This window comes from Cucurbita maxima, unplaced genomic scaffold (genome assembly GCF_002738345.1).
Source record: "Cucurbita maxima cultivar Rimu unplaced genomic scaffold, Cmax_1.0 Cma_Scf00047, whole genome shotgun sequence".
Classification (NCBI taxonomy): domain Eukaryota; kingdom Viridiplantae; phylum Streptophyta; class Magnoliopsida; order Cucurbitales; family Cucurbitaceae; genus Cucurbita; species Cucurbita maxima.
In genome coordinates, this window is record NW_019272063.1 from 707,320 (window position 1) to 729,754 (window position 22,435).

At 36.3% G+C, this 22,435-nt stretch overlaps 4 protein-coding genes across 8 annotated transcripts; 3 read left to right on the top strand and 1 right to left on the bottom strand.

Moving 5' to 3' along the window:
• Positions 1 to 302: 302 nt before the first annotated feature.
• On the bottom strand, positions 303 to 4,998 carry LOC111470774 (splicing factor 3B subunit 4-like). The gene is made up of 9 exons (XM_023116378.1): positions 4,780 to 4,998; positions 4,602 to 4,650; positions 4,384 to 4,472; positions 4,244 to 4,300; positions 4,047 to 4,109; positions 3,893 to 3,958; positions 2,114 to 2,200; positions 1,179 to 1,272; positions 303 to 1,038 (listed from the first exon to the last, which is right to left on the bottom strand). The coding sequence occupies exons 1-9, from the start codon at positions 4,882 to 4,884 to the stop codon at positions 500 to 502; spliced, it is 1,149 nt and encodes a 382-aa protein (XP_022972146.1). The 5' UTR covers positions 4,885 to 4,998; the 3' UTR covers positions 303 to 499.
• A 726-nt stretch (positions 4,999 to 5,724) lies between these two features.
• On the top strand, positions 5,725 to 10,630 carry LOC111470773 (protein CbxX, chromosomal-like). Of its 4 annotated transcripts, none has more exons than XM_023116373.1 (8): positions 5,725 to 6,076; positions 6,541 to 6,912; positions 8,061 to 8,171; positions 8,269 to 8,367; positions 8,479 to 8,589; positions 8,681 to 8,984; positions 9,699 to 9,838; positions 9,923 to 10,629. In XM_023116373.1, the coding sequence occupies exons 2-8, from the start codon at positions 6,775 to 6,777 to the stop codon at positions 10,457 to 10,459; spliced, it is 1,440 nt and encodes a 479-aa protein (XP_022972141.1). In that variant the 5' UTR covers positions 5,725 to 6,076; positions 6,541 to 6,774; the 3' UTR covers positions 10,460 to 10,629. The 4 variants fall into 4 exon arrangements, with proteins under 4 accessions (XP_022972141.1, XP_022972143.1, XP_022972144.1 ...); XM_023116375.1 differs by having other exon boundaries at positions 6,544 to 6,912; XM_023116376.1 differs by having other exon boundaries at positions 6,601 to 6,912.
• A 668-nt stretch (positions 10,631 to 11,298) lies between these two features.
• Positions 11,299 to 14,691, top strand: LOC111470870 (U11/U12 small nuclear ribonucleoprotein 35 kDa protein). The gene is made up of 8 exons (XM_023116521.1): positions 11,299 to 11,529; positions 11,622 to 11,719; positions 12,556 to 12,607; positions 12,806 to 12,876; positions 13,244 to 13,334; positions 13,411 to 13,486; positions 13,591 to 13,669; positions 13,883 to 14,691. The coding sequence occupies exons 1-8, from the start codon at positions 11,391 to 11,393 to the stop codon at positions 14,237 to 14,239; spliced, it is 963 nt and encodes a 320-aa protein (XP_022972289.1). The 5' UTR covers positions 11,299 to 11,390; the 3' UTR covers positions 14,240 to 14,691.
• A 3,281-nt stretch (positions 14,692 to 17,972) lies between these two features.
• On the top strand, positions 17,973 to 20,695 carry LOC111470804 (transcription factor bHLH62-like). 2 transcript variants are annotated; one of them, XM_023116430.1, is made up of 9 exons: positions 17,973 to 18,534; positions 18,685 to 19,067; positions 19,161 to 19,358; positions 19,445 to 19,510; positions 19,594 to 19,662; positions 19,747 to 19,818; positions 19,906 to 20,058; positions 20,146 to 20,224; positions 20,310 to 20,695. In XM_023116430.1, the coding sequence occupies exons 1-9, from the start codon at positions 18,276 to 18,278 to the stop codon at positions 20,330 to 20,332; spliced, it is 1,302 nt and encodes a 433-aa protein (XP_022972198.1). In that variant the 5' UTR covers positions 17,973 to 18,275; the 3' UTR covers positions 20,333 to 20,695. The 2 variants fall into 2 exon arrangements, with proteins under 2 accessions (XP_022972198.1, XP_022972197.1); XM_023116429.1 differs by having other exon boundaries at positions 17,973 to 19,067.
• Positions 20,696 to 22,435: the final 1,740 nt, after the last annotated feature.

Sequence of the window (22,435 nt, forward strand, 5' to 3'; positions counted from 1 at the left end):
AAAATGGTTTATTATGAAAATAAAGTTGTATTTTTGTAACAAATTTAAAAAATGAATTTCAATTTAAACAATGATTAGTTCTAAATAAATTATTATTAATTTTGTTATAAATTTTGTTTAGTTACTTTATTTACAGTATCATATAATTCATCAGACCCATATTCACTCAAACTTTCTACCAAACATTTCCTAGTAGATTGAGTTTTTGAAAGAGCGAACAAACTCGAGTTTTGATGGTCACCTACATGGTCTTTGCCTATATTCATTGATACTCTACTAATGTGCATTAGAAGCTTGACAAGTATCCCAAACTAAGATGAGAACATTCTCTATTTTGTAGCAAAAATGTCATATTGCTTCCTGCTAATTTCTCGGATGAAAGTGTTACAATTTGAATGATAATATAACAACCTACTGGGCATTATCATAAAAAATAACTAAACATGATGTTCAGGCAGAAAAAACTTCATTCTCATTGCTAGCGTAGTATAATAATGTCTTAGCCAGAAGATGGATGAGGTGGTGGAATGTGATTTGGAGGTGGCGGTGGGGGCATCGACGACATTTGCATATGGGGCCTTCCCGGCTGCTGCTGCTGCTGCTGCTGCATTGGCGGTGGTGGTGGTCGCCAAAGAGGTGGCTGCCCTCCTCCCATTCCCATTGGTGGAGGGATAGGCATGGAATGACCAGGAGCCTGAGGTGGTGGCGGAGGCATGTTTGGGGGAGGTGGCCGAAATTGCTGAACAGGGGGTAGCATCATGGAACCCGGCATAATTTGACCTTGTTGCTGCGGCTGACCCTGCCAGGCTGGTGGTTGTCCAGGCATCTGCATAGGGGGGAAAGCCACCCCTTGCGGTGGTGGAGGACGTATAGCAGGAATTGGGCTGGGAGTAATGCCACCATTAGCGAAGGGGCGTGGTGGCATCAGAGTTCCCATCGTGCCGTTAGGCTGTGCAACCTTTGGAAGTGTCGGAGGGCCACTTGCAAACAAAGTGTGAGGTCTACTCTTCTGGGGATTGCTAGCAGCCAATACTCTCTCTACAAAATAGACAAAGCCACACCAGAGATAAATAAGCAACAACAACGACAACAATATCCTTCCACAGATCACTAGTTTCAAATCTGTTCATAACCTAAAACAATTCCATAAAGTTCATGGATCAGCAAACAATTCTTACCCGCAGGTGTGCCATGTCGTTCACCCTTGGTATCTTTCTTATAGGCATAAGAAACCGTTATTTGACGATTACAAAGATACTGGCCATTCATTGCCTGTTAACGACAGCAACCACAGAACAAGAAAACAAAAGTCAAAACCATCTGGAGATAAAAGCTTGAACCGAAGCCACGAAGGAAATCAACTGATAAAGAAGCTGAAATTTCCACAAGAATAGCAAACAAAACAAAATTCATGGAAAGTGGAAAGAAAACCACGAAAACAGGACCTAAGAGCTTAGAGGGGCAATGTTTTTCACTGTTTCCATGTTTAACCAATAGAGAACTTTAGCACATCTTGAAACCACAAAGTTCAATAAGAGAGGAGGAGGATTATCTTTAATCACCTTGAAATAAAGAAGCAAAATCTTTCTAATAAGAATCTTCAAAAACATCATCTTTTAAGTAGCTATTCAAAGGTTGCAAATTCAACCCCATACTACTCAAGCTAACATCAGATTCAGCATCAAAACCATTTTCATGAGAAGGAGAAGTAGGGTCTTTTGTCGAATGGATCATTCCTCTGGTTAATGAAGAATCTGATTCAAGGAGGAGAAAACAACTTGGATGCAATGAACGGGGGGAAGAAAAGTGAAGGGACAGAAATTGAAAAGGAAACGTACTTCACTGAGTGGGCTAAAAGACTTGGACAACTTTCTTGAACAAAATTTGGAGACAGAGTTTTCCTTATGAATTGGATGACGTGAAAAAATAGATCCTTATTTTTCGAGAGCATTACAAAGGATAGGTAGCAATAAAACACTTCTTTCACTTCATTAACATTTAGGGGCACTGAAGGCTCCAATGATTTAAGGGAAGCTTATTATGAGCATCATATAGTATCAAAATAGAATGACATGCGTGTAGAGATCGACCAATAAGAAAAGAAAAGACACACCTCTATTGCTGCATCAGATGCTTCAAAAGAGTCGTAGCTAATAAAACCAAACCCACGTGAATTTCCCGTATCTGGATCTCTCATAATCTGGTTAGAAACACGAAGACATTTGAAGTGTTAGAACACAAATGTGCATAAAACTCAGAACTTTCATGTTAAACCGTTCTGATACATCCCCAAAAAGAGCCGAGTACACAGAAGATACAGAGAACTAAAGATCAAAAATAGAGCATACAAAAAGAAATGATCTTTAGTTAAAAAATAAAGGAATAGCGAGGTGTCTTATGCACACAAAACTCTAGTTCTGCGTTGCTCTTGAAGCATGGAAGGAAACTGATCTGATAGACGTTCAGTAAGCAAAATATAGACGCCTCCCAACAGCCATGATGTTATTAACCCCCTAAAAGCCCAAACAAATTTCCAATCTGGCGTACCCAACTACAAGAACTTCAAGATAATAATATTATATAGAAAGCCAGGACATAAAACTAGTCCCATTTTCACAAACATGATAATACTGGTAAGTACTAGTAAGATGTACTAGCCCACATGGAAGAAAAACCAGTTACAAAATCCTAGAAAATATAAAGTAAATCCAAGTAATACACGAAAATAAAATAATAATGGAAGAGAAAACATTTAAAATGATGTTTTATTAGGAAAGACACTTGTTAAAGAGAAAAGAAACCAAACCATAAACTGGCTGCTACCAATCACCCTTATGCTTAAAATAGGAGAGACATGTCAATTTACTTCAACCAAAGAAGCATTATACTGAGAAAGAAAGATAAAACAAAAGAACGAGAAATTGGAAAATTACAGTGATCCATATAATAATAACACCATAACGGTATTCTACTAAAACTGTAATTCTTCATTCTTTTTTTTTTTTTTTTTTTTTGGGGGGGGGGCAAGAAATGGTAGACAATGGATTTACTAAATACAATGCTACAGTTCACAAAAGCAACTACAGAATCTTATGCGGAGTGGCCATGAAATAAATTCTACAAATTTAACTTTTAGACATGTATAAATGCATTATCTACTTGGCTAAAAGATTTCTAAGATCTTGTCTTCCCTTCCCCTTATCTTGAACTCCCTAGACCTTTTATTGGACATCAGAAATTCAAGAGTCCAGTTTTATAGTCCAGAGAAATCTTTTGGCCAAACAGCCAAAATATTTGGTAGGAATGAATTTTCAGGATTCACTTCATAATCATCACAAAATCACAAAGAAATAAATTATTAAAGGTTAAATTACAAATTTGGTCTCTAAAGAAAGCTAGAATCAAGTCCCCATGGATTTAAGTGTTATCTTAGTCCTTATTTATGAGAGTATTATCGAACCATAGAAACTATTTATGACTTATCATACCATAACGACTAAATTCTTACTTTTAAGACCATAGAGTTTAAATTATAATTTTTTTTCCCTAACCATAGGGCCCAAATTTTCCTATTTATGATTTAACCATAAATAAAAGCCAAAAATAACCACAAACTTCCAAGGTTTAGCAGCCCCATAAAGAAAATAAAGGCTAGAGACGAACTATGTTCAACACGCTCCAGAAGCGATAAACATCCAAGGATATCATATACATGTGAAATATACTAAAAGGCAATGTAAAGGTCTAGTATTTCCATGAAAGAACTTCACTTCATTTAGTTGTAATAAGATTACTTCCTTAGAAAGTAACTAGTTTGCTTGAAAATGAGCCCTAATCTCCTAAGATAAACAAAACATAAATGAGTGATGAGGTTTATAGGAAAAGTTATAACCTTAGGATTTGTCACAATGACCCCAAAAGCACTGAAAGTATCGTAGAGGAGCTTTTCATCAACATCCTGAAACAAACGTCAAGGTTTAGTTACCTTCTTTAAATCATTAGCTTGCAAGTCTTCCAAATATAAACATGATAAAATAACTACTCACGGGGTCGAGGTTTCCTATGAAGAGATTTGCTCCCACATCCAAACTCTTCTTGTCTTGAGACGCCTGGAAATATGCAATGCACACATAACAACAGTAAGATATCCATTTTCATAAGAATACAAAATACCATCTTCCTTTGCTGAGCAGTATATCAAAACGCATCCTAGCACACTTGAAAGAATAAATTCCCTACACACCTTGTTTACTCGAATTGGCTTCCCGTAGAGCTTAATCATATTCAGCACCTTAATTGCCTGCAAAAGCATTAAGAATGGGAAATCAAAATACACACATAATTAGGAGGATAGAAAAGAAAAAGAGTCGTAGCGTTACTTACATAATCTGCATCTTCCTCACTGCGAAACTCAATGAATCCATATCCTTGATGCAAGTTAGTAACTCTATCCTTCGGAACGTACACATTAACTGCAAAATAACAAGTGGGCACAATTTTTTTCAAGGAAGTGCTCAAACCAAGAAGGGAAAAAGACAGCTCAAACAGAGTTTCCATAAATTCCAAAGACTTCACAAAACGAGAGAAACGAAAGAACGCACCAACTGGGCCGGCTTGAACAAACAGCTCCCAAAGCAACTCCTCAGAAACCTACAAGAAACACACACAAAAAAAAAAAAAAAAAAAAAAAAAAATTAAATTAAATGAACATGGAAACCCTAGAGGAGGGGATTTGAAGATGGATTAGTTGAAAAAGCAGGGAGGAAGAGAACAAAGGACCTGGGGATCTAAATTGCCGACATAGGCAGTGGCGTCTTGGTTCCTCTCGGGGGCGTGCTGGCCTAGCAGATTAGCTCCGACTCCCGGCGCTATCTTCGTCGTCATCTTCTCCGGCGAGTCGGTGAACCAGTCGCAGCGTTTGGGGATCAGAAACTACAATCTAAAACCTCTTGTAGGCTGGGGAGAGTCGAAGGAGTTCCTACGGGGTTTTGTTTTCTTATTGTTATTTTGATTTTCTATTTTAAAATAAAAAATCACTTTTTTATTATTATTATTATTATTTATTTTTCATATCTCTAAACTTACAGTACCGAATTTTGCTCCGTTATGAAAATTAGGTTTTTTTTTTTTATTACAATAAATATAATGAATTTAATTTTTTAGAATATATATATATAAATCCTTTTTTAGCATAAACTTTAATTTTCCGTTAATTTATTTAAAATATTATAGTTATAAATTTATAATTAAATATAATGGTGATACAAAATTAGTGAAAAATAATTAAATTAAATTAATAAAAAAACTCAAACAATGAAAAATAAGAATTAATGAATAAACATATGCAACTACATTGCATCGGAAGATGTTCGGTTATAATGCCACCTGTAACTAGTCTAGTCAATTTAGTTCCGGCTCTGATACCACTTGTAACCATTATAGTCAATCTAGGTTTAGGTATGGTATCACATGTAATGATCTTAGTCAATTTAGGTTTGGATATGATACCATCTATAACGATTCTAGTCAATATAGGTTTAGCTATGATACTATCTGTAACAATTCTAGTTAATCTAGGTTCAACTAAGATACCCCATATAACGATCATGGTTATGGTTAGGTTTATATATGATAACATCGGTAATTCAAAAGTCTAGCAGTTACCCTGGGCGTTCTAAAAATGAAATTTTGAGGCCTAAATGGGTTAAAAGAAGAATTGGCAGACTTTTCCGTTGATAATGCACACAATCCATGGAAACACAGGTGCAAATTTCAAAGCAAAAGCAAAATCCGGCGCGAAGGATCGTGGGAATGCACTGGCGACTGGCCACCATTTCCGCCACTTGGGTTCTTCGAAACCGACAAATCCTTTTTCCTTCTCATTTTCTCGCCATCCACGCCCCTTTTTCCGCCATTTCTTCTTCTTTTCTACGCCGTTTCTCTCTCGTTTCGCTTCTTTTCCAGATATCTTTCTTCCCTCTTCTCTCTTTCTCTGGTTTCATCTCTGTTTCTGGGGGGCCTCTTTCACTTTTCTGCCAGATCGTTGCGACATCGAATTAAGAATCCTCATTCGTCGGTGAGTTTACTTTTTATACCATTGTTAGAAGTTGTGATTGCTGTTGTTGATCGTTTTTTTTAAGTCCACCATGTTCTTATCTCAAATCCATTGGTTTTGATGAGGCATCTCGTCGCATGTTTTCTTGTATGTATGGCTTTGAGATCTTCCGTGGGTGATGCTTTATTTCTGTAATTTGGTGATCTGGGCTGCTGCTTGTTGATAATTAAAGAATGAACCCCTTAACCTTGCATTGAAATTTAGACGCTTAGATGCCATTATTTCCATGACATTCCATAGAAAAAGTAATTCCTCTGGTGATAAAATTTTCAAATACGTTATGTGAACTTGGCATATATCAAACGGAACTTTAGCCAATTGTTGTAATGGTTCAGATTGTCCTTTTCTTCTTCTACGAACTGTTCTGTAATTTGGTGGGAGCTGGTTTTTCATTGAAGTGTCAGAATAATATTTAATTTCTTCAGCAGGGTGAGGGTTTCTAAACCTTGATTAAGAACAGGGGAAAACTTAACTTGCTGATGCAGAGAGAGGGCTGTAGGTTGGGGACTTTCCTAGCTGCTGCCATTTGATTTTGTGGTGGAAAGGAGATATAATCTACTCATCCATCTTCTCTGAGATCTCATTTTCTCCCTCTACCATTTTCCTCTGTCTTTCATCCTTGAAGGTGTGGTTAGCCTTGCCATATCCCAATTCGAAGAATGCAGAAGCCTCAAGATCAACGGTCAAGGCCTTCCAAACCCACTACTATTCATAGCTATGCTCAATCTGGGAACATTCTTAGCCTTCAAAAGCTGCTCCAAGAAAACCCTGGTCTTCTTAATGATAGAAATCCTGTTGTATGTTCTCTTTCTTGTACAACTTTTTGGCATTTTTATGAGTTTTTGTTATCATTTTCATTTCTAACTTTGTATATTTGTTCATCGGGAAGTGACTTTCTTATGTGAATATGAATTGATTTGTTGATATGTGTGAGATAAAGGACTTATTCATTGTTCCTGACTTTGTATGCTTGAAACTGGCTCCGTATGATTATTTTGGTGCTTTAATTTCATTGTTGGGCAAGAATTTCTGGAGTATATAACTTTTATTTGACCATTATTTCCAATATCTTCCATCCAGGATTTTTTCAGGTGTGTTTGGAGCTTATTTTGCTCTATTTTATTTTTCACATCTGAAGATTTTATTATTAGATATATCCCATGTTAACCATCCATTTATCTCCTTTCTTCCTTTCAAATATGAATGCTAATGATACTTGCTGGCTTAAGACTAGAATTTCAGTTTTCATTTTGAATACTCTATCTCCATTTCATACTTTTCTCAGTAATTCAATGAAGAAAATGGTGCTATGTATTTTTTAAAATTAACTCCAATGCTGTTTTTTTTTTGCTCACGTGAGATCCCACGTCAGTTGAAGAGGGGAACGAAACATTTTTTATAAGGGTGTAGAAACTTTTCCCTAGTAGACGCGTTTTAAAACCTTAAGTGGAACCTCGGAAGGGAAAGCCCAAATAGGACAATATCTGTTAGCGGTGGGCTTGGGCCGTTACCAATGGTATCAGAGTCAAACACCAAACCGTGTGCCATCAAGGAGGTTGAGCCCCGAAGGGGGGTAGAACATCAAACGGTGTGCCAGCAAGGACACTAGGCCTCGAAGAGGGGTGGATTGGAGGGTCCCACATCGATTAGAGAGGGAACAAGTGCCAGCGAGGATGCTGGACCCAAATGGGAGGTGGATTGTAAGATCCCACATCGGTTGGAAAGGGTGACAAAACATTTTTTTATAAGGGTGTGGAAACCTCTCCCTAGCAGACGCATTTTAAAATCTTGAGGGAAAGTCCGGAAGGGAAAGCGCAAAGAAAACAATATCTGCTAGCGGTGGCCTTGGGCCTGTTACAACAATGATTCAAAATATAGAACCAATTTATCTTATTATTTATATTACCTTCGGAGTGAAGCTTATGGATTTCAATGCCTACTTCAGATGGGACAGACACCCCTCCATGTGTCTGCAGGCTATAACAGGGCAGAGATCGTAAAATTTCTTCTTGTCTGGCAAGGTCCAGAAAAGGTCGAGTTGGAAGCCAAAAACATGGTAGGTGTAGATATTCTTTATCGTGGTAGTGTTTTTCGTGAAATTGAACTGTAGTGCTCAATTATTGGGTAGAGCTAATATTCTCTTCTCTCTGCAGTATGGAGAGACCCCATTGCATATGGCAGCAAAGCATGGGTGCAATGATGCAGCACGGGCGCTACTTGCTCACGGCGCTTTTGTTGAAGCCAAAGCAAATGTGCTATATATTGCCTTTTAGTTATCTCTTCTTCATTGATTCTGCAATGAAATACATGACTCATGGGATTTGTTGGTTGAAATGTCTGCTTTTGTGTATTCCTTTATGCAGAATGGGATGACACCATTGCACCTTGCCGTCTGGTATTCACTCCAATCCGAAGACTGGGCCACTGTCAAGACACTGCTTGAATATAACGCCGATTGTAGTGCGAAAGATGACGTAATCCTTCAATATTTTGCTTGTAATATTTTCTGTTCTCCATTATACTACATAGAAAATGGTACTAAATAGGCTTGTCTCTTAAATGCAGGAGGGTATGACTCCCCTAAGCCATCTGTCACAGGGCTCGTGCAGTAAACAGTTGAGGGAATTGTTGAACCAGCATTTAGAAGAGCAGAAAAGGCGAAAAGCAATTGAAGCATGCAGTGAAACTAAAGCAAAGATGATGGAACTCGACGATGAGCTCTCGAAAATCGTGGGTTTGCACGAGCTTAAGATCCAACTCCAGAAATGGGCTAAGGGAATTCTTTTAGATGAGAGACGCAGGGCCCTTGGCCTCAAAGTTGGCATCAGGAAGTCACCTCATATGGCATTTCTTGGCAATCCTGGAACAGGTAATTACATATAGGAGGCAGAGTTTGCTATAGCTATTTTGTTCCTATTTTCTAAAAATGATCCGACGTCCATCAAGAATTCCTATAAATATATCTGTTTACGTATGGATTTTCATTAACATACGTAATACTAGTTACTATGGCCTACTATGACCCTGGTTGATATTGGTTTGAGTTCTTATTTTTGAAGATTAAGCGGGTAAATGCGACTACGACTCATGAGTTTCTTTGTTTGTTATATACTTTTTACGCAAGTTTTCAAAATTCAAGTCAAGTTTTGAAAGCTAGAAAAAGTAGTTTTTGTTTTTGGAATTTAAGAATTTAATTTTAACCCTACCAAACGAAGCTTAACCATATTGTAACAACCCAAGTCCACCGCTAGCAGATATTGTCCGCTTTGACCTGTTACGTATCGCCGTCAACCTCACGGTTTTTAGAACGTGTTTACTAGGGAGAGGTTTTCACACCCTTATAAGAAATGCTTGGATCCCCTCTCCAACCAATGTGGGATCTCACATATATGAGGTGTATTGTGAATATCCGAGTCTATATTTATATGATTTTGGGATTGTGAATATCTGGAACTTTTATATCATAAAGCATGCGTTCTTTTTGGATGCTCAGTCATATATAGTTGCTTAGCTAATTCGTGCTAGCTAACAAAACTTGTATTTACCATCATGGTTCACTTATTGTTGTTATTATTTTTGATAGGTAAGACTATGGTAGCTCGAATACTCGGAAAATTGCTTCATATGGTTGGCATCCTACCGACTGATAAGGTAACAGAAGTACAGAGAACGGATTTGGTTGGCGAATTCGTTGGTCACACCGGTCCGAAAACCAGGAAGAAGGTACACCATGCGTGGCTTTTAGCCTCTCTTTTTTAAGTCATTTGGAACATAGCTTTATGTATGGATGCCACCTCTGACTTTCAGATCAAAGAAGCAGAGGGCGGAATACTTTTCATCGATGAAGCCTACCGACTGATACCAATGCAGAAATCTGATGATAAGGATTACGGTTTGGAAGCTCTGGAAGAGATCATGTCTGTCATGGACAGTGGGAATATCGTAGTCATATTCGCTGGTTACTGCGAACCGATGCAGCGCGTAATATCTTCAAACGAAGGATTTCATCGACGAGTAACCAAATTTTTCTACTTCAATGACTTCAATTCAGAAGAATTAGCAAAGATCCTCCATATCAAGATGGATAATCAAACAGAGGATAGCTTGTTATATGGCTTTAAGTTGCACCCTACGTGCACCGTAGAAGCCATTTCGGAGCTGATCGAGAGAGAAACGCAAGAAAGGCAGCGTAAGGAGATGAACGGTGGTTTGATCGATCCAATGCTCGTAAACGCCAAAGAGAATTTGGATGGCAGGCTGAGTTTTGAGTGTATAGACACAGAAGAACTGTGTAGTATTACAATGAATGATTTAGAAGCAGGCCTTCGTTTGCTAACAAAGTAAGATGAGTTGGTTCATGCACAAACTATCAAATGTTCTTTGGAGCTGTTGGCACCATCTCTGATATCAGTACTGCAGCAAGCTGAAAGGCCATGCTTGTGGAGATTTTAGGTGATTTTCTAAAGAAAAATTAATTTTATGATATCTGTAAAGAACTCTGTGTTATGGAACTCAAAAAATGGAAGAAAGAAAAGTATTTTCGATATCATTATTTCTTTATATAAGCCTTTCTTTCGAAGTTTTTAGAACACGTCCGGTAGAGGCAGATTTCTACACCCTTATAAACAATGCACTCGTTCCATTTTTCAATTAATGTGGGACCCCCAAATATACCATCCTTTAAAGCTGAGCTTCTCGTTCCCTTCTCCAATTGATGTGGAACTCTCAGATCTACTATCCTTTGGGGCTGACTCTCTTATTCCCTTCTCCAATCGATGTAAGACCTCCCAAATCCACCACCCTTTTGGGCTCAGTCTCACGTTCCCTATCCAATCAATGTGAGACCTCCCAAATTCACTCATTCGGGCTCAGCCTCTTGTTTCTTTCCTCAATTGACATGGGATCCCCACAGTCCACCACCTTCAAGGCTCAACCCTGATGAATGGCTTTGGATATCATTTGTACTGCCTCAAGCCCACCGTTGGCAAATAGCAAATATTGTCCTATTTCAAGCTTCTTCTCAAAATTTTTAAAACGTGTCTATAAGATAGAGATTTACACGCACCTTTCTGCATTCGTATTTTTAAGTTAGAAATTGGAATCATACACTAACTGAAAAAAAAAAAAAAAAATTGTTTTAAAACCACATTTATTTTGGACTTGATTACAACTCCAAACAAACTCGTTGGAGTGTTGGTCAATTGTCTCTCTACTCTGTAGGTAAAAATCTCGGCTGAAACGAGGGGAGTAAGACGACGAGTGGGCTTCGCGCGCCATGAGCGGGAGCAACGTAAGCAAGGTCTTCTACGCCGAGAATTACCATCCAATTCAAGCCGGCAGCATCGACGGCACCGATATTCTTCCCCACGACAATGCTGTCTACCGAGCATTGCTATGTTCCTCTGCTGGCCTCTGTAAGTCTCTTGCCTCTAATTTTCAGCGCCAGTTTTTATTTGTTGATGTTCTTAAGCTTATTCTAATCGACTGTTGGGTCTGGTTTCGGCAGATGATCCCCTTCGCGATCCCAAGGTCTTCGGTGACCCTTATTGCACCCTCTTCGTTGGTCGCCTTTCTCATCTGACTACCGAAGATAGTCTTCGTAGGGTATTGTCTATTGACCTCTCTAATTGCTTGTTATTGACTGATTCTGATGAGTTGATATGAATTAGTTACCATTCGGATCGTGGGTGGAGGGGAGATTAAAGTATAAAGGAAGGAGGGAGTTTAAGGATTTTATGTTCTTGATAAATTTTGATACGGAAGAGACCTTAGTAGCCCTGATAGGGCAATTTTTCCCTTTCAGAACTTGTTGGTTGGAACATTTGAATGGCCACCATAACTATGAAGGTCCTATCTTGAGTTTAAATCGTCTAACTTTGTGCAACGTAGGGTTTTGGCTTCAAATAGTTAAGCTACATCTTAAACTTTCAAGATGGAAGCCTTTCTAGAGGATGTATCCAACACCCCAACCTACAAAAAAGGCATAGAAAAATCTTATCTAGGTTGGAAAATATGAGATCTCACATTGGTTGGAGAGGGAAAGGAAGCATTTCTTATAAGGGTGTGGAAACCTCTCCCTAGTAGATGTGTTTTAAAACGTGAAGCTAACGGTGATATGTAATGAGACCAAAGCGGACAATATTTGCTAGTGGTGGGTTTGGGCTGTTAAACTGTTTGAAGCTTATCACAAACTAAGCTTTAACAGCTATTTCCTGAAACATTTAAGATTAGATTACTCAACAGGACTGAGGAGAGAGCATCCATTCATCCATTGAGCGTATTTGAATTTTTCTCGATCTCTGGATTCTCAAAAGCTTGCTTTCCTATTTTAATTACTTGCACTATTGCGTTTGATATTTCATCTATAATTTACTGCTTTTCTTTTTGTTTCCCTTTCTTCATCTCATCGGCTGAAAAAAAAAATGAATTTCATCTTTCAGGCTATGAGCAAGTATGGTCGGGTTAAGAACCTACGCTTAGTCAGACACATCGGTGACTTTCTTATCTAGTTCTGAATTTGATCTTTTATTTGGTTTAGGGTTTCCTGATTAGTGATTTGGCGCCCAAAAATTGGTCACATTTCCAATATTCGGGATATTTATTCTATAAACATTTTTTATGTTTATCAGATTACTCTGTTCAGGGAAGAGTCAATAATGTTTCTCATGAAATGTGCATGATGTTTTGCAGTAACTGGTTCTTCACGTGGTTATGCTTTTGTTGAATACGAAACTGAAAAAGAGATGCGACATGCATATAAGGTGGTACAACTTCTCGAGTCCTTTAATTTCACCTGAGTTTATCCTAGTGTTCTTGTTTTTGGTTTATATTTTTATTCATTTTATTTGCTGTGTGGTGCCTAATAGCAATCAAATTTGTGGGATGTGATGTTATATTGCATTTTCTTCAAAGATCACTGGGTTTTTTCTTTATGAACTATTGATTCTTGCTGTTTGTCCAACCTTTCCTGTATCTCTTATCATTCATTCATAGAAGTTCTCGGTCTGATCATTCTTGGAGAAAAAAAAACCTCCAGTTATTTCATTTTTTTCTTAAGAAATACAATAATAAGTTTGTTTTGGTGGCAAATGATATTGATGTCTGCTATTAATTAACTTTGTTCATCAGGATGCTCATCATTCAATGATAGATGATTGCGAAATTATAGTTGACTACAATCGACAGCAGCTAATGCCCGGATGGATTCCACGGAGATTAGGTAAATAGAAGTTTTATAGTTTCAGAAAATATTGCCCCTTAAGTCTATTTGATTCTATTTGTGCTATCTGTAATAGGAGGGGGACTTGGGGGTAAGAAGGAATCTGGACAACTTCGATTTGGAGGAAGAGAAAGACCTTTTCGAGCTCCCTTGTATGCTTTGCTTCCCTAATTATATATACTCTCTACTTTCTTTTGCATGGATTTTGGTTCTGCTTCCTCGATTCTCGTGACATGCCAAATACCCTTTTGTGCAGACGTCCGATACCTCATGACGATTTGAAAAGGCTTGGCATTACTCCTCCACCGGAAGGAAGATATATGTCCAGGTTTCAGGTAACTGTTAAAACAAGGAACACATAAGCTTTATGAACTTCGATTTTTGTACAAATGGAAGAACCTTAATGTCCGTTCACGGTGCCAATCTTCTGCTCTTGTACTTGATATTTTGTAATGCAATGAACGATCACTTGACTTAAACTGAGGTCGGGATACTGTGACACCGGAAGTAATAGATTTTTTGTTGGTTCCTTGTTCGTTCTACTTTAGGTACCTTCTCCTCCGAGAAGAGAAACAGATTCGGTATGTAGGGAAGAAGGCTCCAGTGTGAAAGATTCCGTGGAGAAGGATGGACATAGTCGAAGTAGTTCTACAGATGGAGATGATTGGTCTCATACGAGGAGCCCTAATGACTACAGAGGGGGGCACTCTCATAAGGGGAACTATGAGAAGATGAAACATGAATCTAGAAGGGGTTCAAACGACAAGGAAGATTATTATCAGAGGAGCTCTTCTGAGAAGGAAGATCGTTATCAGAGGCGCTCATCGGACAAGGACCGATCTCGCAGAAGGGATTCTAATGATAGAGATGATCACTCACGGAAACGTCACAAATCTCGCAGATAGACTCTCCATTATCCCTAAATTTTCCCAGTTTCTATTTAAGCTATTCAACTAATGCTCATCTGGGGCATGCAGGCATTTGAGGATGAACTTGATTGCTTAATACACGAGTTCAGGTGACGTATTTGTACCGAGTAATCTGCTGCTGACAAATGTCGTCCATCCATTAACCGAAGGGATCGTGATGAAATGATCACATTGCTTCCAGTTATTCTGGGTATCTACCAAAGGCCAAAAAGTTCCTAAAGGAGGTGAGGATATGGTATTTGGTTAATTTAGAAATATGCAAGTATATAGGTGCTGTGAGTGTTATGATGGGAGGAATTTCAAGAACAAGTTTGGCAACAAGCAATATGTTGGCATTTCAGTGATACTCCTTAGTGTTGTGATACTCTATCTCTTGCGTTATGACGCCGATTTAAAATCTAGATATAACGATCCTTCTTTAAGATTTAGAATTTGGATTTGACATTTGATGGCCCGATACTCTCCTGCATCTCATATGACAAATACTTATATGGAGTTCCTGTATCGAGTCATTGAAAAGAAAGGTGCACCTTATTTATATAGATAGTGATTTTCAATTTTTTTTAAGCTTGTAAGTGTAGGTAATTACTTTCAATTCTATTAGTCTTTTCTTAGTCATCTTATTTTTAGGATCGCTCTTGTTCGAATTTGGTCTCAATTTATTCATGTATTGCTCATTCTACTAGCTTCCATCTTGGTTTGTCCCCAAACTACATTTTACTAGGAGAGGTACTGCCCTAAATACCATTTGTAACAATTCGTACCTAGGATTTGCCGCATGATGACTCTAGCATTCCTCTTTGTCTTGGACACGTTACTTACTTTTTTACATAAAGATTATTCTCTCATACCAACATGAGTCATTCCAGCTTCTTTCGCTTCCATGAATAGGGATGTGATCAATTAGGCACATATCTGGTTTCAAAAAAAAAAAAAAAAAACTGACTCGGCCTGCTCGTGCTATATTGCAAATTAAAAAAAAAAATCAAAATTTAATGTCATAAAAGAATCAATTATTAAAAAATCCAACTCTATAATATGAATAGTTATTAAAAATAATGTTAACAAAAGGGCTATTTTGACAAACATGCTATAGGTAGACTGTAACTCTCTCCTTTATTTTTTATTTTTTTTATTTTCCAATTAGAAAATTTATAAAAAAAATAAATAAATATATGAACCAATGATTATAATCAACTGCCAACCTGCCATTCAATGATTCTCCTTTTGCATCTTTTTTAACCTAATTTTAATTATAATTCTCCCAATAATTCCCAATAAATTAACTAATAAAACTCTGCAATTTGTCAAATTATAATAATTATTAAATAAATCACTGACAGATTTGTATTATTTATTTTTATTCCGCCTTGTTAATCGTGCCTGTAAGCCAATTAATACCTGACACGTTGCAAATTAAGCCCACCGGTTTTGTCCGGGTCAAAATGGTAATCTGTAGACGCTTATTAATGATTGAACCTCACGTTACAATCCATAGGGCAACCTTTTCTCTCTCTAAAATTATTATTATTATTATTTATTTATTTAAATGATAAGGTTACCAGACTTTTACAAGCCTCCACTTTAATTCTAAATTAAAAATAATTTTACCCGTCAAAATATTAGTAAGATGTTCGAATCTCACACATTTATTAAACTAATAAAAATATAGAACGGGAAATGGCCGTAAATTTCAAGATCCCAGCTAAGAAATTAGGTATATTCCTCCTACACGACATCTAAACAACTAAAATCAACTCAACCGTCATATTTGATTAGACAAAAAAACAATAATGAAATTTTAAAAAATATGTCTTAAATTCTTAATTTTTTTTAAAGTAGATTTCTAAATTTTTAATTTTGTATTTAATAAATTATTTAATTTTATTAATATTTTAAATAAAATAGAGATTTAAAAAAGTTTAATATTATGTTTATTTAATTTTTTTTAAATCAAACATTTTAAAAATAAAAAATTAAACTTTTATTTTCATAATTAAAATAAATATATCAACTAGTCGAGTTAGCGTAATATTAAATATAAATTTTTTATTAAATTTTTATTATTTAAAATTATATTTATTAATTTAATTATGGGTTGCCGACATACACTGTTTGAGATCTCGAGATTAGTTAAAAATTGAGAAAAAATTAAAAAAAAAAAAAAAATTGTAGAGAGAGAATGGGAGGTGGAGTTGGTCGGATTTTGACATTACTGCCCTATCGTTGAAGGCGCGTGTCATGCAAATGCAAATGCAAATGAAATGCATCCAAATCTCCTCTTTTCATTACTTTCATTTTATTTATTAATTCTAGGTTTATAATTATTTTTTTACTCATTTTTAATTTTAAAAATATGTGTTGCATTTATTATTCACTATTGGATTAATCTTTAATAACAAAAAGAAAAGTTCAATAAATTAAAATGAGATTAAAACTAATTTCCTTTTTCATTTTTTTTATTTTTTTTATTTTTTTACTTTTAAATAAATTCTTTAGTGAAAATGGTGCAATTTCATGGTTTATTTTATTTTTTATTAGTTAGAAAAAAAAAATTGTTTGAATTATTAAAAAATATTAAGAATTTTAATATCTAAAATAGACCTATTTATAATTCATGTGATTAATTCTCTTTTTTTTTTTTCTTTTGACATAAATATATTTAAGATTATTAAAATAAAAAATAGAAAAGAAAAGAAAATAATACTTTATTATTTATGCATATATTATTTGATTTCTTAATTAATTCGCATCTTACTTTTAAATTATTAAATAGACATATGTCTATTTATTAAGGGATTATTGGTTCAAAATCTTCCCTATAAAAAAAAAATAATTTTTTGAAAATAATAATAATAATAATAAATAAATAAATAAATTATACCGAACAAGTCCTCACCCAACCCCTTACCCACTTGTTAGGGGTCCAATTTGGGTTCCAATTTGATTCTTATAGATTTGAAATCAAAATTAGGTTTGGAATTAATTCTTTTTTGTTTATAATTATAAGATTTGAAATCATATTTGATCTCATATCCTATTTTTTAAATATGAAATTCTAACCTAGGTCACTCGAGACCGTTATAAATGTGGGGGCGACAAATCGAATCTTTATCTTTATCTTTATCTTTATCTTTATCTTTATGGAAGAGATAATGTGAGCTCCCACGTCGGTTGGAGAGGAGAACAAAACATTCTTTATAATGCTGGCGGTGGGCTTGGGCTCTTACAGAAGAGATTTTCACAGTCTTATAAAGAATATTTCGCTCTCCTTTCTCCATTTTCATAATATTTCAACACGAGACATTTGAGTAAAAAAAACGGTACATTAATAAACTAAGGCTATATCTGAATAATAACGATACTAAAAAAAAATATAAAATGTACGGGAATGTCGGAGTCATTAGATGTCAAATTTTAAATCATGATTTAAATTCTGAGTATGAGACGTTTATCTGTGAGGCTCGAGAATTCAAAGCTCTAAGCTCTGATATAAGAATTAAAAATATATGAGTTAAGAGAATAAATTAATTATGTTACATTATTATATTAATTATTATGGAATTTTGAATTAAAATTTCAATATTTTAATATATATTATTTAAAAGTAGTTTCAAAGGGAAAAATAGAATTTTTAATTTTTTAAAAAAAGGGAGAAAAAAGTCAAAGAGACATTTCCTTCCCTTTATTATCTATGTTGCTTCCCTTCCACTTCCCCACATTTCTCACTCCATTTCTCTCTGTATTTGCTTTCTCTCTCCTCTCTCTCTCTCTCTCTCTCCTCCTCTTTTTAATCTGCTCTTCATTTTGAGCCCACGAACTAACGAAGAAATCATATCATTGTTGTTGCTTCTTTATCTCAAAAATCTCCCCTCGCCATTGTTGTTCTTTGTTTTTTTTTCTTGCAGAGAAAGTTTCTGGGTAGGGTTTTTTTTTTTTTTGTTCTGTTTTCTGTTGATTTTTTGGTTTTGGCACAATTGTTCATCGGAAATTTGTGTGATTCTTCGTCGATATGGAGAAGGAGTTCTTCATGAACGATGGAAGCAGTTTTTATGGGATGGATTCGAGTGTGTTGTTCAATCCCAATTGGGAAAATTCGATGGATCAGAGCGATCTCTTTGAGTCTACTTTGAGTTCGATTGTGTCTTCTCCGGCGAATTCCCATGCCGGGGCTGTAATCGGCGGTGGAAATGGCGGCGGCGGCGGCGGCGGCGGCGACAACTTGATGATGCGAGAATTGATCGGAAGGCTTGGAAGCATTTGTAGTTCTGGTGAGATTTCGCCTCATTCTTACATTGGTGGGACGAACAATAATAGTACCAATACTTCTTGTTACAATACGCCTTTGAATTCCCCTCCGATGAAAGGAAATTTATCTGTCGGTCACCGTCAAAATCTGGCTCCATTTTCGGCTGATCCAGGTTTCGCTGAAAGGACTGCGAGATTTTCTTGCTTTGGGAACAAGAATCTTGCAGTGAATGGGCAATTGTGTTCTAATGAAACTCAAGAATTGAGCAACAAGTCAATGGCTGGAGCTGGTGTGGAATCTGGCAAGCTTTCTAGGGTTTCAAGTAACAAATCCTTCAATGTTAGTGGAATTGGATCTCAAATGGGAGTTCAGAAGGGGAATTCAATGGCTAACAAGAAAGTTATGAACAGGTTTTCGAGGTCTTCGACCCCCGAAAACGACGATTCGCGGGAGGGATCGTCAGTTTCGGAGCAGATTACAGCTGGGGAATTAGGATTCAAAGTTAACACTAGGAAAACGAAATCAGCTCAAACTGGTGAAGCAAAGAATGTGAAGGTATATGTTTACAAATTTTGCATTTCCTTTCAAAATTCTGTATCTGCTGATGAACTCAATGGAAAAAAATGGCACTAAAAGTTGTTGTTTCAGGCTGCAGGGGAGAATCATAAACCAAATGGCAAGAAAATCAAACCAGAGATGGATGCTGCAAAGGGGAAGGCTGAGGCAAAAGATGCAACTCAGAAACAAAACAATGATAATTCAAAGCCTCCAGAGCCTCCAAAGGATTATATCCATGTTAGAGCTAAAAGGGGTCAAGCTACAGATAGCCATAGTTTAGCTGAAAGAGTAAGAGCCAAAGCACTTATTGTATATACTCGTTTCTCACTCGAGTTCGATTCGAATGCTCACAATTCCTGTTGTTGCTCGTGCAGGTCCGACGAGAGAAAATCAGCAAACGGATGAAGTTTCTTCAAGATCTCGTCCCCGGTTGCAATAAGGTACTTGGATCTTAAAATTCTTAAACATGAGATCATTGGTATGAAAATCGAGTTCTAAAGTCGAGTCGTTTTTTCGCTTACAGATAACTGGGAAGGCAGTGATGCTTGATGAAATTATAAACTATGTTCAATCTTTGCAGCACCAAGTTGAGGTAATCATCAAATATTCAAACGATCTGCCATAGTTCTTTATGTTCATATCTATAGTTTTCTAAGTTGTGTTAGAATTTCTGCAGTTTCTTTCAATGAAATTGGCTACTGTCAATCCAAGGATGGATTTTAACATGGAAACTCTTTTGCCAAAGGATGTAAGTGAAAAACAAACCATTTTTTAGTGGTTAACTTCGTGAAACGCTTCTGGGTTATGACTAATTTTGTGTGATAATATATCTCAGATCTTCAAAGGTTCGAGTTCGTTACCGCATACGATTTACCCTATTGATTCGTCTGTGCCCACATTTGCATATGAGTATCAATCTATGAACATTCCTCCTCTTCATAGTGATCAAACGCAGGGCGGATACCACGAAATGGGGAATGGAATCCAAGTAAATTGTTAATCTGTTTCCTCAAATGTACTGAAACTAATATCTTTGCATAGCATAGTCTAAAAATCATCTCTGAATTGCTATCAGATTTCCAAGTTTTGGGAGGATGAACTCCACAGTGTAGTTCAGATGGGTTATGGACAAACCCAGCTGCAGAATCCTCGTGGTAAGATAGGCATAGAGCTTTTAGCTTTTCGGGTTTGATTCAATCGGAAATCTCGTAACTGAATTTGAAGGTATTATGGGTGCAGATGAGATGAAAAGTGAACTGTAAAAGAATGAAAGAACAAACTGGTGAAATCCATGGCGGCCCCCCCACGGCGAGTGAGGCTTTGTGTACATAGAGAGGGATTCCAGTTGCATTTTTTTGTTGTTTCTGAACATTATGTATCAGCCACTCATTCTTTTGGAGAGCTCTTCAAGAACTAATTGCAAGAACTAATTGCAGCAGCAGCAGCAGCAGCAAAGCTGATGGTGGCCTCAAGTTTTTATCAGACCACATTTGAATGCCTTTCTCTTTATAGCCATTTGTAAAAGTAGTGTTGGAAAAGACTGAAAAGTTCTGATATCTCTATCCAACCCCCTGTGTATTACCATTACTCATAAATCATAAATCTTATCATTGTTCTTCTCACACAAATCTCTCTCTCTGACTGATATTGTTTCTCTGTTTCTGGCCTTGTTGTGGAACTTGTTTGCAGGGTACCCCTGGAGGGAGTGTTCAAAGAAGCACTTTTGAACGAGTTTGTAACCGCTCAAGCTAGCAGATGTTGTTCTCTTTGAGCTTTCCTTTTCAGACTTCACCTCAAGGTTTTTAAAACATGTCTTATGGGGAGAGGTTTCCACACCTTTATAAAGAATGTTTCATTTTACTCTCCAACCGATGTGAGATCTCACAATCTACCCTCCCCTTCGGAGTTCAATATCCTTGTTAGCACTCGTTCCTCTCTCCAATCGATGTGAGATCTCACAATCCACTCTTTCGAAGCTCAACATCCTCGTTGACATTCGTTTCTTTCTTCAATCGATGTGGGATCTCGTAGAATTGCTTTCAAGTATAGCTGGTTGGATGGATGGACCCATTTGGATGATATTATGTTAAGTTAAATGGCGTAAGTTGTGGGGAAAATTGATTCTTACTTGAAACCAGCTGTTGTGTGTGGGGACATTTCGACTCCTAAGTCCAAAATAATCAAATCAAAAGAGTACTAAACAAAAAAGAAAGTGGTTCTCTTAACTGGAATCCAATCCAAACCTACTTTGAATTTTCTTATCTCTACCAAATCACACCTAAAGACACCTTTTTTCCTCTTCTTTTTCCCTTTTCAATGGAGCTTTCATTGCCCAAACCTCTAACTACTTCACAAACTAAAACCAATCCATTTATTAGTTTATAAAGCAATCTAGTGGGGTTCTTACGTAGATGGATACCCCTTCTTTGTAGGTACCATACCTTCTCACCAAAGGGCTTCTTTCTTCTTCTCTTCCTTTCTTACTTGAAATACTTTCTTCGTCTGTCTCGTTCTGAAAAATTTTCGACGTATGAATCTTTTTTTCACGTACTTCAATTTATACTATGGAATAAGGGTATATGACTTAAAAATATTTGAGGTTCAATTTTCTTTCTCGATTTGTAGATTTTACTTTCTTTCTTTCTTTTTTTTACCAAAAAGTTTTTGTGAGATTCCACATCAGTTGGAGAGATAAACGAAACATTCCTTATAATGGTGTGCAAATTTCTTCCGAGTACACATGTTTTAAAACTTTGAAAGGAAGCCCAGAAAAGGAAAGCTTAAGCTTTCCCTATTCTCCTCGCTTAATACTATTTTTGTCTCTCTCAACTCTTGATTTTTTGGAAATGCAGGATGTTCAAGTGTATATACACTTCTGAAAATAATGTTAGCAATTATATAAGTTGATAGATAGTATCAATACTTATTAACCGAGTATGCTCGACTAGTTTAAACGTTTATCTTTTGTTAAGAGGTTAGAAGTTCGAATCTCTCCACTCCATATGATATTGAACTAAAACAAGATGATAGTACTCGAGATACGATCAAAGTAGGCATTATAATAAGGTTAAAAAAAGATTCAAGCCAAAGACAAGAATCAAACATGTACAATCTCAAAGATCATTACAATTAGAATCATAATTGGGATTAGAACTCAAAAAATGAAGATTTAGCATTTTAAACCAAAAAAAAAAAAAAAAAAAAATGATTAAAGTCAATAAAAAATCATTTTGATTAATTGTAATTACTTGAGCTAAGATATTGTTAGGTTAATGATAGATTTTGAGAATCATAGTGACAATGACATGAAATCATAAACCCTAACTTTAAAACTTTATTTGTAGGCAAAACATTATGAAGGTGAG